At 43.3% G+C, this 14,001-nt stretch overlaps 2 protein-coding genes across 5 annotated transcripts in view; one reads left to right on the forward strand and one right to left on the reverse strand.

Annotated features, from left to right (window-relative positions):
* Nucleotides 1-1,047: 1,047 nt before the first annotated feature.
* Nucleotides 1,048-12,976, reverse strand: MDH1 (malate dehydrogenase 1). The gene is made up of 9 exons (XM_040598111.1): nucleotides 12,847-12,976; nucleotides 7,106-7,204; nucleotides 6,683-6,779; nucleotides 5,540-5,715; nucleotides 4,040-4,162; nucleotides 3,739-3,915; nucleotides 2,044-2,157; nucleotides 1,743-1,832; nucleotides 1,048-1,378 (listed from the first exon to the last, which is right to left on the reverse strand). Exons 1-9 carry the CDS (start codon nucleotides 12,847-12,849, stop codon nucleotides 1,253-1,255), a joined length of 1,005 nt encoding a protein of 334 aa, XP_040454045.1. The 5' UTR covers nucleotides 12,850-12,976; the 3' UTR covers nucleotides 1,048-1,252.
* A 246-nt stretch (nucleotides 12,977-13,222) lies between these two features.
* LOC121090079 (WD repeat containing planar cell polarity effector) overlaps nucleotides 13,223-14,001 on the forward strand; it is a 153,973-nt gene continuing 153,194 nt past the window's right edge. For 2 of the 4 annotated variants that reach the window (XM_040598108.1, XM_040598107.1), the window contains exon 1: nucleotides 13,223-13,360. The gene's annotated coding sequence lies outside the window, so the exon portion shown is untranslated. The remainder of the gene's footprint in view (nucleotides 13,361-14,001) is intronic. The other 2 variants (XM_040598109.1, XM_040598110.1) reach the window with 1 other exon arrangement.

Consider the following 14,001-nt stretch of genomic DNA (forward strand, 5'->3'; position numbering starts at 1 on the left):
CCGTTATGACAGACCCAAGATTTCCTTTAGTACAAGGCAGAAGCGCTTATGTTAGAATGGACAGACAACTTAGCACTGACATTGTGTATGACAAAAATCCCGTTACCATGAGTGCACACTCTGCAAAGGGAGCAGGAAGTATTTAAGGTGCTTCGAAAACAAACAGAACAGGTAGTACATGACGGAAGTTCCCAGAACAACAAACCCAGTCTAAATCCCTTCAGTCTACATGAGGTAGGTTACTTCAGTAGGAACAGACAAAACAGGAGTCTTAGAAGAGTTACAGCAACACTCACCTGTGTGTTTGCAAAGGAATAATTACAGTACGATGTATCTGAACCTTTCTGAAGCTAAAGCATTTGTAGGCTGCACTACAAAAATTCTCAAACAAGTATACTAACCTCACTTGGTCTTAACCAAGCGAGTCCTTGTCTCCTGGGACAAAAGGCTTGGAAGCTAACAATCAAATTAGTACTGAATGACCAACACTGCTTTCGGACTGTGCCCGTCTGCCTTGAGGCTTCTTTTGTCTGATGTCAACATAAAGCAATTCTGCCTGGGAAAGACAAATGGAAGTGCTGGTCACCAATAAAGCTTCTTAAAACTAGTTTCCCTCAGTTCCTTAAAACAGGCCTTCAGGGCTTGTTTGTTTTTTTGTTTTTTTTTAATGTTGTACTATCAAATCCTGCCAGCTACATAACTAAACCCATGCAAATAAAGTGCAACAGACTACTCTTAGCCATTATGTGATTAAGCATCTTTTAATATTTCTATTGACAAACATTGTAAGCATAACCAGAGTCAACAGTATATACTTGGGAGTCTGTCCGGTGACAGACTTGAGTCGCTGAACTACTAGCTCACGAACTACTGGCATTCTAATTCCATTTTCAGTGGAGCCATAGGGTGCTGAAATGATCACGGACTAGGATGTGTACTGATAGTGCCAAATTCTAATCAAAACCCATTGATTGTGCGTTAGTAGCCAAGGTAAACAGTTATTCCATATCATACATAGAAAGCAACTGGTATTGAACAGACAAAAGGTTTGGTCAACAAACTAGTTTTACTTTAATAATCTTTTTGCTAATAACTCAATAGGCACAAGAGTACCAGTAAGCATATGAACTTTAAAATGCACAATTGCCACAGACAGTTGACTTGAATACAGTAATAGTGTTTGGTAGCAGACTTAGAGACGACTCTTAGATTCTTCCACTCTCACATGACTTTGTATTTCCTCATCACCTAGTCATGCACTGGAGAGGAATTCCACAGCAGTCTCCTTCTCTTCAGCTAACTCCTTTGCAGTCAGATCCATCTTCTCACGAGAAAAATCATTAATAGGAAGACCCTCAACAAACTTCCAGGTCTTGTCCTGTTTGAAAACAAACAAATAAAAAGCCATTCCCCATAAGAACAAGTTTCATTCGGTCTGCATGAAGGACACTTTGCAGCATAAGAAATAAACTTTATGGCCTTAAAAGCCACATCAGGCAGAAGTTAAGTTTTGTTTTCAGATAAAGAATGCAGCCGGCACCGCCTAGTCATGTCAGATTCTATTTGTCTATCAGTTCTTGTTTGACAACCACTACAAAATGGTTAATAACGGTCCCCTCTGTGAAAGGCTGCTGAAGTCCCAGCAACTGCAGTCCCGTACCAAAAGCACTGCTGTTAACAAGCTCACACGACAGATTAGCTAGGTCTTGCAGAAGATGCCTCGATTGATACAGTCTAGTTACCTTGATCACAACAGGGAATGAATACAGCAAGTCTTCAGGTACACCGTAAGAATTGCCATCAGAAATTACTCCCATGGAAACAAATTCCCCCTGAAACCAGAAAAGTTAAATATATTTTTCACTGCTAGAAGACAGCAAAATTTTAATCTTTTATATACTGCATCTCCTATGACACGCTTTATTCCAGAAAAAAACCAGAAATTCTTCCTCTTCTGAACACACATACACACTTTGGGTCAAAGACACTGCCATGTAACAAAGCATTAGACAAACAAGCACTTACTCAAGAGCAACATCTTACCGCTGGAGTGCCAAACCAGATGTCCCTCACATGATCACAGATAGCTTTGGCAGCTGACATTGCACTGGACAGCTTCCTAGCTTTAATAACGGCTGCTCCACGTTGCTGAACAGTCTGCAATTAAGAAAAAAAGCCTCTAAATTGTAAAGCAGCAAAATCATGGTTTGGTCCAAACGCTGTCAGTAAACACCATGAGGAAAGACCGTCTTTTGTTAGTCAAGATACAGTTCTATCACTAAATGAACATGGCACACAATCCAGAAATACAGTCTAGGAGAGTTCTGCCAAGCCAAGAACATAAGGGAACATTTCAGAGGCTGGCTCATTTCTCAGTACCTGCTTTACAGCTAGCAGGCCGCTGACTTCTCTCACACTAACCAGATGTTTCAAGCTTTTACCACCAAGACACTTCACGCATGTCAATACTAACGGATGCCTCAGAGCAACACTGGCAATTAAGGTTTTTTGCCGAACACCAATATTAACTACTTGCTGGTCTCAATCTACAATATTTAATGCATAAAATTCATTTATTTCCTGAAGACAGTTGAACCTACCTCCCTATACTTATGTTTATATTTAGAAATTTTGTACTTAAGAATTGCACTTCTCAGAATTAGCATAGCTTCTTAAACCATACCTATTTTTTCTTTTGGTAAGTTTTGGTAAAGCTCTATGCCAACCGTACCCCAGTCTAGAAAGCAAGAATTATGCAATCTCCTGATCTCAGGCAAAACATTCTAGCACAGACCAGCATTACAATGTACCTAGAAGGCCAAAACAGTATCCTGCCTTGGCCACCTAAGATACAGCAGGATCAAAGACACAGACAGGTTTCTGCTTACACTCTGGCTCAGGAACTGCAGTTGCCAACACACAATCGTTTATTCTGCAGCAACAAGCATGTACTGGAATAAGCTATATCCAAAACCAAGACAAGACAGAGCACGGTCATATGACAAAACACACCCTCAGTACCAAAGATATGATACCTGGCTGTCAGCATGCCAGTAACACTGCAATACCAAGCCAAGTACAGCTACTTGGAGTCACGTTCGTCAAGAGTTTTGGTAATCCTTGTTTCACTTTACATTGCGTTTAGGTTAGCCGGTGCTCTTGATCAATCAATACCATTATTTTGTTTTACCACCCTACATTATTATTTATTACCACCCTACATTAAGACATTTGCAGGTGTTTTCTAGGTATTTCAGATTACTTTTCAGAAAGGCTGCTGACAAGGTCATAGATTTAGATCTGGAATGCATGTGTGCATGTGGCATGCGCATGCATGTGCAGGGGGAGGGTTACTGGGCCTTTTTTTGGTGGGTGGGGAGCTGCAAACAGAAGATGATCCTACTTCATCTACAAAGCCGCTAAAATAAGTTACCACAGTGAAATGTCAATGGTGCTTGTGTGTCAGATGAGAAACCATGACCAAACTCTTTTTTGTTGAATCATTTCAGCACTCCAAATGGATTTTTTTCCCAGTAGTATTTACATAAGTTTTCATAATGCCTTAAATTTTTCAAGAGCAAGTAACTGATAGAGACAAGCTATCTGAGGATCACTTACTCTATTGAGACAGGAAAAGCTGCTTCACTAAGTCAGTTACATAGTTTACAATTTCATACAATGTTACAAGAAAGGGGAGACACAGAGTGACCATGGAAAAAAAATCCAAGAAGATCTTACCAGGATAAAGTCTCCCTTCAGCCAGCTGTCATCTTTTATAGCTTCATAAACTCCAACCTCCTTTCCTTTCACATTTACCTTCGCATGGTTAACATCTGGATATTGAGTGGAGGAGTGGTTGCCCCAGATGATGACATTCTTCACATCATTAGCAGTCACACCAAGTTTCAGAGCAATCTAATTGGAAATTAAAGATGACCACTGTATTAATTTTAGCTTCTCAATTCAGAGGCTTCTTTGAAAGCACTGCTATTTAGCAGAGACAACAGAAAGCATTCTACTTTGAAGAGGCCCTTTTTACCTGAGATTTAGCTCTGTTGTGATCCAAACGAGTTAAACAGCTGAAATTTTCCTTTGGTATTGACGGGGCTGACTTTGATGCAATCAGGCAGTTAGTATTTGCTGGATTCCCAACTACCACAACCTAAAACCAAAAAAGGAGAAGAGAAACGTGGAAAGATGAAGAAGCTGTTTCTGCGAAATAACTCCCTCAAGTTAAATACATGGCTTTGCCTTCAAAGAAGCTATCAGAAAGTTAAGTTTTCTAAATCTCTTGGTTGTCTTCAACAATACTGTTTTATATGTGCATTGTTCATGGTCACCAAGTCTTCTATAAATGTACAGAAAAATATTTTCTAGCTAGGTATTTTCTTTATAATTTGATACTCAAACATGAAAGAGAATAAGACTTCTAGGGAGATCTGCACACTGACTCACAGCCTGGCTTCAAACCTCATGCAACTAGACCCAGAGAAAGCAAGATACACGCTAGTCAGCCCACAATGAATTCACCATCCCCTTTTAAATGCTTTCTAGACTGGATTCCACTGATTTATATAATTGCTTTATAATTAGGAAAGCCAGAACAGTTACTTATCTCAATGTTCATAGGCAGTTAGAACTATAATATTGCCTGAACTTGGATCAATTTATTACTATGGAAAACTGATTTTTATTCATCCCTCATCTACTAATGTGTCTCAAATGATTAACGTCAAGCTCCATATACTCTCAGTCACACAAACTAATCTGCAAACCTCCCTTTGTATTTCCCCTTTTGAAATTGAGTTCAGTAAATTTTCCATTACTCTGCAATAGTTACATTGATAGTTTTTATTCCAACTGTATAAAGAAGCAAACAAGTCTTTAGAAGCAGTAGGAAGTTCATCAGCAGAGGAAGTAGACATTAAAAAGTCAGTTACAAAGCACAGTTGGAGTCTGGGTCTGAGATTAAGAGCAGTAGGAGAGCAGCCACATGATCCCATTAACTGTGCTGAAGGAATCTGAGAGAGAACAATTAAAAGCTTCCAATGCTCCAAAGACCAAGACACAAATAACCTAAATAAAGCCGATTCTTTGTGCAACTGTAATTCTATATTGATACTGAAGTTAAGGGTCATTATGTTAAAGTCACAGATGGATATGAAGTAGGCAGCTGCACATAGATAATTTAGTTACCCCAGAGAAGAGAGATAACGAGCAGAAGACTGCTTTTTCTTCTTTTATATAGATTTGTGTATTTATTTCTTTTTAGAACTGGTGGTAACCAGTTCAAAATATGTGCGGAATACGGCAATACAATGTAAAACCTACCTTTTTCACCAAATAAATTATGGACTAAGTCATCTACCTATTTAACATACTATGTCTCTTTTAACCTTCACTGTGGTCTGTTTTCCAGGGCTTCAGGAAGGGAATGCCTGTACTGTATAGGCTCCTGCTTGCGCAATATTGTTTTACAATGTATTTAGAACTCTACATAACTCAGAGTTAATTTTTTAAATTCAGTTTCTATATTCACCTTGACAGTCTTTTTGGCATACTTGTCCAAAGCTGCACCTTGAGACTTGAAAATTTTCACATTTGCTTTGAGTAAATCCTTCCTCTCCATGCCCTCTCTCCTTGGCATGGAGCCAACCAGAATTGCTATGTCAAGGTCTTTGAATGCAACTTCCTCCTTGTCTGTTGGAATGACCTCTGAAAAAAAGAAAGGAGAAAAAAAAATATCTATGTAAGATAAATACTCATGGCAAAGTGTTAACGGGAATATTCTTTGGTTCATGAATAGTATATAGTCTGATCTGACAATACAACCACCTTCCCCTTCCAAAAATACAAGTATGGTTATTTGGCCCTAACTCCACAGATTGAATACTTGCCAGTAAACTGTTTATATATACAAATATTTACCTAAATCTTTAGATACGAATTCTAAAAACACAGGAAAAAATCTATGTAAAAAGATAGCTTTTGCCTGTCTCTCTCTAAATATATATACACACCTAGCTACATATGCTGTTCCTCACTTGTACAAAAAATTTTCAGTGGCAGGGACAAACACAAATGAAGTTTTCCTCTCCCTTTGACCATTCACGCAGAAGGTCGTTCGATTTGTACAAGAGTCAGTAGCTACATGCCTGATTTTTTTGTTTGTTTTTTTTTTTTTAAGTACTGTAATAATGACAGTAGCGTTTAGTTGCTCCTTTTCTTCTGTTTGTTTAAACTATCAGAACTTGTTTACATGACTTGATGAGCGATTTTTCAATTTGTGTCTTTACGCAAAAGATATTTCTAAAGACTAGATATTTTTTTAAACTCAATAAAAGTATCTAATCATTCAGTGTTATTCCACTAGGCCAAAATACAATGCATAAACGCACAAGTATCCAACAACTTGTTGTGCATGCTGACAGCGCAGGATTGGATGATACCAGCCAAAACCCCAGGTATCTGCATAGTCAATTCCTTACACAAAAACCGATTTGATGGCATTCCTCCTTGCTTACAGCCTAAGTTAAATTAACTTATCTTCCACAAAATATAAAACCGAGAAAGGATCATTAACATTTTCTTCTGCTTAACTTCCTGCCAGGTACAGGAACTCAAAAATGCAATAGTTGTGCTATAGAATCTTGTAGGTGTAAGAAAAATTTCTTTTGGCCACCTCTTAGCAGTGGTAGAGCACAGTCCTGCAGCTCCATCACTACACCTTCCAGTACAGTCATCATGGGGGTGATATCCAGCAGCACAAGAATAAGAGGCTGTAAAGAAAGAAATGGTTTAGTGCAAGATGGGCATGGTCTGTTTTGAAAATGAATTTGTCTTGTTATCTGCTAGAAACTGCTGTCTTATGCAAGCCTTAAATTCATTTACAGAAAACTGAGAAACTTCAGCGTGCCCAACAACTGAAAGCTTGTGTTAACAAAGCAGGACTCCATTTTCCCCACTTACAAAGAACAGATTACTTGCACATTAGTAAGCCACTCTGAGTGTCTACAAGGAAACAAGTCTCAGGGACTGCAGTTCTAACATTAGCTTATTCATTACAGCACAAGAGAGGCAGGTGATAATTCAACATAAGAGCTACCTGTTCTTTGCCGAAGACATCTCCCTTGGCAATGCTGTAGAGCAGCGAGTAAGCAATCTGCCCAGCAGCTCCAGTCACCAGGACTCTGATAGGCTCACCCTGCAAGAAAATTAGAGGCTTACCCACAGCTACACAGTGCAGGCTCACACCATCTGACAGTGGTAAAAATTAAGTTACTACAGAAAGAACGTTACGATTAATTAACCTGGATAAAAGCTTGTGCTTAAATGTGGATCAGGCCCAGCTCCTGGGATCATACTTCTGTTCTGCTAGAACCACCAGAAATTTCTCTACTTGCTTTCACAGAAACAGAGCACACTTGCAAAAATATCCTTATGCATTGCTCCTGGAAAAGCTTCCAAAATGCCAGGAATAAAATGTATTTGAAAAACTTTTTGTTCCTTTTAACAACGCTGCCCTTTTAACATAAGGCGTTACAACACGTAGCACCCACTCATTACGTTACCCATCCACACTTCAAATTTACTACAGAAGTTTTATGAGCTGTGACACTTTATCAATTTTCAGATTCTTTCAATTTTGAGGGCTGTTTCCATTAAGCATTTTGAATGCTTACTTGCAACCAAAGACTTACTGAACGCCAGGAAGCAAGGAATCTAGCAGACTTAAAACTACTGCCTCACTTAACTGCTAGGTAGCAATTTAACAAATCCACAGACAAAAGCTACATTATGCACAAATACAGACACTAATATCCATAATACAACTGTCCATTGTCAAACTGACCCAAAACTCCAAAAGACTGGGAGAAAACTGCCAATACATTGCCAATTGCAAATGGGGAGGGGGAAACAGCTTAGCTTACAGCAAGAGTCCATTTTGTTAAGCAGAACCAGGACTTGGAAAGATTACTTAATATTGAAAACATATGGCTGAGAGAGTTGGGGTTGTTCAGCCTGGAGAAGAGAAGGCTCCAAGGAGACCTTATTGCGGCCTTTTTAAAGGGGGCTCAAAAGATGGGGACAGACCTTTTAGTAGGGCCTGTAGTGATAAGACAAGGGGTAATGGTCGTAAACTAAAGGAGGGTCAATTCAGACTAGATACAAGGAAGATGTTTTTTACAATGTGGGCAGCAAAACACTGGCAGAGGTTGCCCAGAGGGGCTGGAGATGCCCCATCCCCAGAAACACTCCAGGCCAGGTTGGAGGGGGCTCTGAGCAACCTGGCCCAGTTGCAGATGTCCCTGCTCACTGCAGGGGGCTGGACCAGACGACCTTTAAAGGTCCCTTCCAACCCAAACCGTTCTATGATTCCATGAAAAGGGAAAACATGCCAAAAGACATTCATAACCTAGTATTTTGTAAGCCTGGTTTTTAAATCTCCCTGTTTTCCCTAGAGGCAACAGGGCTGGGGCAGATTGTGCTAGGACAGGAACAAGCAGACTCTGACCAGCCTGCTGGAATGCCATGCCTGCTTTTTCAAATAATTAAAAGATGATCATTTGAGTTATGGACAAAACACTTTCCACATTCAATTATGTCTGAAGCGATTTAATTGCATACTGAGCTACATCATGAAGAGTGTAGCTTGCAGAGCAAAGGCAGGCATTTCACCTGGTGCTGGTGAGGTTGCCACTGGAAGACAGTGCAGCTTTGGGACCCCGAGTTCCTGTCCTCTAAGGTCAGGCTGAGGGCACTGGACATAGCCTGGAAAGGCAGAGGATAGGCGTGATGTAACAGCAGCCCACTACAACTTCAAGGAACGTTACAAAAATAACACTGCCAAACACCTCTCAGTAGTGGCAGATGGCAGAACAGGGGCCAACAGATAGAAATCAAGAGAAAAATGCTTGATTAGGGTGGTACGGCTGCATTGGAACAGGGTACCGAGACAGCCTGTGCAACCTTCATCACTGGTGTTTTCAAGACCCAGATGAGAAAAACATGTATGACATTATAGAGCAGCATCAAAAGTCAAAAAGTGAACAACCTCCAGACTCGGTGCAAGAAAGAGGTCAGACTGGATGACCTCTAGAGATCCTTTCCAACCAACGTTCTTGTCACTGATATTTATAGGAAAACCATTTTGGGATTTGAGTGTATTCTCTCTGCAGAAGTGACCAGCCAAATACAGCTGCACCAAGCTAACATTAGGTAATTATAAAAATGAGGCCACCTACCCCATTTTACCACATACTAGATAAAATGAGAGTGTTAAGTGATGGAAGTTAAACTACTGAACTTGCAAATTTAGACCTCAACACAATTCTGCCTTCATTATGGGAATGATTCTTTAAACATTTGGCTAAATGTCTACCCATTACAGTGTTGAACTGCATTATTTTATTTTGAACCTGTCCTACTACGAGTCTCATTGCTCAAACCTCATCAAAACTCCACAAGGAAGTGGAAGGAGAGCAGACAATAGATTCTTGCTGGTTTAAATCTCAAAACTAGTTTTGTTACATTACTCCCAATTAGGGAAGTTGTAGCCTACAAATGTACATAATGTACAAGTGATGACAGACAGCACCATTAAGATGCATATCAGATTTTCAAGCGAACTTTTCAACATGGTTTTAAGGAGAATCTACATTTTATTTACACAAAGGGAACAATGGACACTTTTAAGGTAGTTAATCATATTAGTTAGGAAAATAAATGCTGAAAAATTACTGTGCTGTAAAACCTTGGCCTGGCAAAATCCCGTATCAGCAGCATATAAAAAGTGACCCTATGCTAAACATTCTACTCCAGTACTCACACAGCTTAACAGTGGAACACGTTTTCTTTGCATTACATGGTATCTGAAATCAATGGTGAATTGATTTTTGGATTTCTAGTGAATGGAACAGGTATTTTTAGAAGTTAGGCTCCTTCTCCTTTGCACCCTGTGAGCCAGTCTAAAGTACTGTCACAAAAGGGGGAAAGTCAACAAGAATTTTTCCCACTATATGCACTTTATATGCTAATCTGATTTAAACATTAAAAATGTCGATCTATCGACCAGCGTGATGCTATTTAGCATAATAAAAGCAGAGGGAAGGAGCAGAAGATAAAAAGGCAAGAGGTAGGACTGTTTTGGAGGTTTGGTGGTTTTTTGCTGGTTGGTTTGGTGGGTTTTTTTTCCCTGTTTCATTGGTTGTTTTTTTTACTGAGACAGACTTAACATTTTGCCTTAAAATAAAAATCCTTCAGTCATGACCCAGCTCCACCATCTCTTAAGTAATTTCGCTTATTACCACCCTTCCTGTTCTCACCCCATTTTGGGCTGGAGGAGGGAGGAATATAAAGTGAGTATAAAGTTTTATATAAATAAAAATAAAGCGAGAAGTACTGCCCACTTGTTTTTTTCCTTTCCTAACTTCTGGTACATCGGATTCACATACAAGGTTTCCCCAGCCCCCCCCGCCCCTGCAGCGATTGTGCAAAGAAACTTTCATGCTCTCTCTTGATTCTAGAAGCTAAATTAACAAGCAAAAAATGTTGTGCTTCTTACAAAATATAGTTAACTCTCCCCGGAAATCTTACGTTGCATATAAAAATCAGTATCACTGAACACCTGAGGCTATTTTTGGAGGATGTATGCTTCAGAGAAATGAGTAGCTCCGCAATGCAAGTTGTAGGCTCCACACATTCATGTTCGGGTACTTTAATCCGTGACTTGGCCTCCTGCACTGGACTTCGATAAGAATATTTTCATGCTGTGGTAACTACAGAGGTGACCTTTACTCACTCTCAGGTATTGAAGAACTGGAGGACAAATTAAACGACATCTAACTGAACTATTTAGTTCCAAAGCCCTCACCAGCTGATGTATAGTTAAACATTTTAGGAAAATGAAAGAGTAGTAAAGGTAATGGTAAAAGTGAGAAAAAAAATCCCACTGAACATTGCATCCCCAGATACCCTCCTCCCTCTAATTCAGAAAACATGTAGGATATTCCTCCCCCTCCTAAATTATCACAGGTAGAAGTAACACTTCCAGTATCAAATGAGGAAACTGTGGGCTTAATGTCGTCCCCCTGCGCTCACTTTGGCTCAAAAACTCGGTGCCTAAATTATTTCTGCAATTACTGCTGATAGCAGCAGGTCTAAAATAATAATACCATACATCAAAATAGCACTACACTGCAAAATCGATTCAGGAGGTTACAAAGGTAAGTAAAAGACTAATATTAAATAACTCTCAATCTATCAAATACAGTAATAAGAAAATGATGCCCTGTCTACACAAGTGACGGACTTTGCATTACTAATTACAGTTATAAAAGACCTCTATAAACATGACTGCTATAAACTTGTCTGTAAAATACCATCAACTGAATGTTATTCCTGAAGGTTAAATCCAACTAAGTTATCCCACCTTTATTGACAAGAATGATTTAAGCATTATATTAAAATCTACCTTTTCAGAAGTTTAGACTCCACCTAACAAACCTTCCCTTTGCTCTTAAAAAAGAGATGCAATGACAATAATTTATTTGGAAACGTGTTAGAGTTGGCAAGACTTGCTGCGCATGTTAGCAACCCCAGCAGCGCTGTGGTTCATAGACTGAATTTCAAAGGAATTCTTTCCTCAAGAGATGACCTTGAGACAGGTGCCCTTAAAAACTTTTTCCATTTCATTTAGCTAATAGTGGTTGCATCAGTAGAGAGATGATTTTATTTCAGAAGTTTAAAGCCTCTGCCCAACACCAAATGGATAATTAGAATAATGAATGTCAGATAAGAACAGTGATATTCTGAAAACTGGACATCAAAGTCAGTTTCAACCAGCTGTTCTTTTGGACACCAACAAATTCATAGCAGTCAATGTTTTGAAAGCTCAAGTGCGAACTAAAACTTGCCGTCTTGCAGTCACTCCTGAGAATCCACATTCTGAATGGAAAGAATGGAAAAGTAGGATCAATAAGGTTTACAGACTAGTCTTTTTTTAGGGCATAGCTGAAATAATAAATCAGGTTTCAGAGCACACAGCATCTTTTCTATAGCAAAGCAGTAAGGAAAGTATTAAGTGTAGAAAAACAGGGAGATGTTCATGGTTATAAAGGCAAGCAAGGTCTCTGTGCAAGTTTGTGTGTGTGCATATGTATCTGTACAACGCCACAGAAAAGCCAAGCACTGCACTGTGTAAGCACAGGGCAGAGCTGGAAGGACACCTTGCCCATCGGGAGAGCCCAGCCAAACAGCCGGGTTTCTGACAGCACTGCACCCCAACCTTTAGCACCCCAGCAAGTTAAGGAGCAGGCATCCCCATCTTCTCGAATGCGCTGCCGCCAGCCACGGGGCTTGCAGGAGAAGGTGCGATGGAAGGGCTGGGGGCCAGCACCAGGCCGGGGCCAGCACCAGCACCAGGCCGGGGCCAGCACCAGCACCAGGCCGGGGCCAGCCCGGCGGGCCCACCAGCCGCCCCCCCCGCACGCCGGTGAAGAGCAGGCAGGACCGACGCCGGCCGGCACTGCGGGGGCCCGCGCCGACCCCCAGCTCTCCGGGCTGGAAGGTCACCCCGGCGCGGCCTCCGCGGGGGCTGAGGCGAGCCCCGCGAACCCCCCGGTGCCCAGCGCACCGTCAGGCCACCCCCCGGGGCTTGCAGCGGCACCGCGGGCCGCCCGGCAGCAGGAGGCGGCGGGGGGAGGCGAGCCGGCGCCATTTCGCGGCCACTCCCGCCCGACGAGAGCCCCCTGCCCCAACCGCCCCGGTGACAGGGCGCAGCGCGCCATCGCCTCGCCCCAACCGCCACCTGAAGGAAGGGCCGCCGGCGGGGGGAGCGGTACCGACCATAGCTAAGAGGAGCGGCGGGTCCGGCAGCCTCGAGGTCACCTCTACAGCACGACTGCAGCCGCGGCAGCCCTGCGCTAAGGTACCGCGGCGGGGCGGGACGCGCCGGCCCTACGCGGCCTCCTGGGGGCTGTAGTCGCGGCTCCGCTGCCCCTCGCAGCCTGGCACTCGGCGAGAACTACAACTCCCAGCGTGCCCCGGGGCAGCGCGCCTCACCCCCGGACGCCATTGGTGCGTTAGCAGCGGTGACCCGCCTCACTTATTGTCCCATTCGTTAAAGGCTGCGGACAGCTGCAAGGGGGTACTGTCTGCGGCGCGCATGTGCCTGTAGTAGTAATGGCGCGGGAGAGAGTGCGGCGGTGCGCGTGCGTCTCCCCGCCCTTCAGTGCCGGCGCATGCGCGTCAGCGGTTGCTAGGTGACGGTCGGGCGCGGGAAGCGGCGTGCGGGCGGCTGAGGCGCGTGCGGGGCCGTGCCGCTTCACCCCCGCCCGTCCCCGTCCCCTCGGAGCGCTCGGTGGGTTCGCTGCGCTGGGGTGGGCACGCCTGCGGGGCCGGGGTCTTTCCGCAGCCTCCCAGCGCCCGCTGCCTGAGGGGGCTGGCTGGCGGGCGGGGGGCGCGGGCAGGGAGCTCCCCTCAGGCCGAGCCCGGGCGCGGTGTGGGCGGGCAGGGCTCTGGCGTTCTCGGTGCCGCAGCCCCCTGCCTGGCTCCCCGCGGGGCGCTGCCGCAGCCGCCCGGCTCTCGGGCGGGTTCCTCCTGGCGTGCTCCCCGCTCCCCCGGGCCCTGCTTGCGGCCCGCCGGGGGAAGGTGCGCGTCTGTGCTGCTTACAGAGTCCTGGCAGCTTGTGCCGGGCCGTTTCCTTCTATTTACCCGCAGTAGGGAGAACCGCGAGTTTGCCTGTGCTGTTCTGCCGTTAAAACAACGCGGCTTAAAATAGTGATCCGTCGTCCAAAAATAAAACTATTCATTTAGTTGCATTTTGGATTGCTGGCTGAAGTAAACTCTTCCCGCCTCTGCCTGAAGTGAGGCTGATGGTAGCATAAATACTTTGGCAAAAAAAACCAGATCCTTGAACTGCAGTAAAAAGCTCTTGGATGGCACAGCTGATGATTTCCCCTCCCCACCCCCCCTCAGATCCTGACAGGGTTCCTTATTGGG

Source organism: Falco naumanni, chromosome 6 (assembly GCF_017639655.2).
Source record: "Falco naumanni isolate bFalNau1 chromosome 6, bFalNau1.pat, whole genome shotgun sequence".
NCBI classification, from domain to species: domain Eukaryota; kingdom Metazoa; phylum Chordata; class Aves; order Falconiformes; family Falconidae; genus Falco; species Falco naumanni.

Coding starts and splice junctions, on each gene's coding strand:
- MDH1 (XM_040598111.1), bottom strand. Junction 6,780..7,105: donor ATGTCTTCGGCAAAGAACAG/GTAGCTCTTATG, acceptor CTTTCTTTACAG/CCTCTTATTCTTGTGCTGCT. Junction 1,833..2,043: donor TCTGGTTTGGCACTCCAGCG/GTAAGATGTTGC, acceptor TTCTGGTTTCAG/GGGGAATTTGTTTCCATGGG.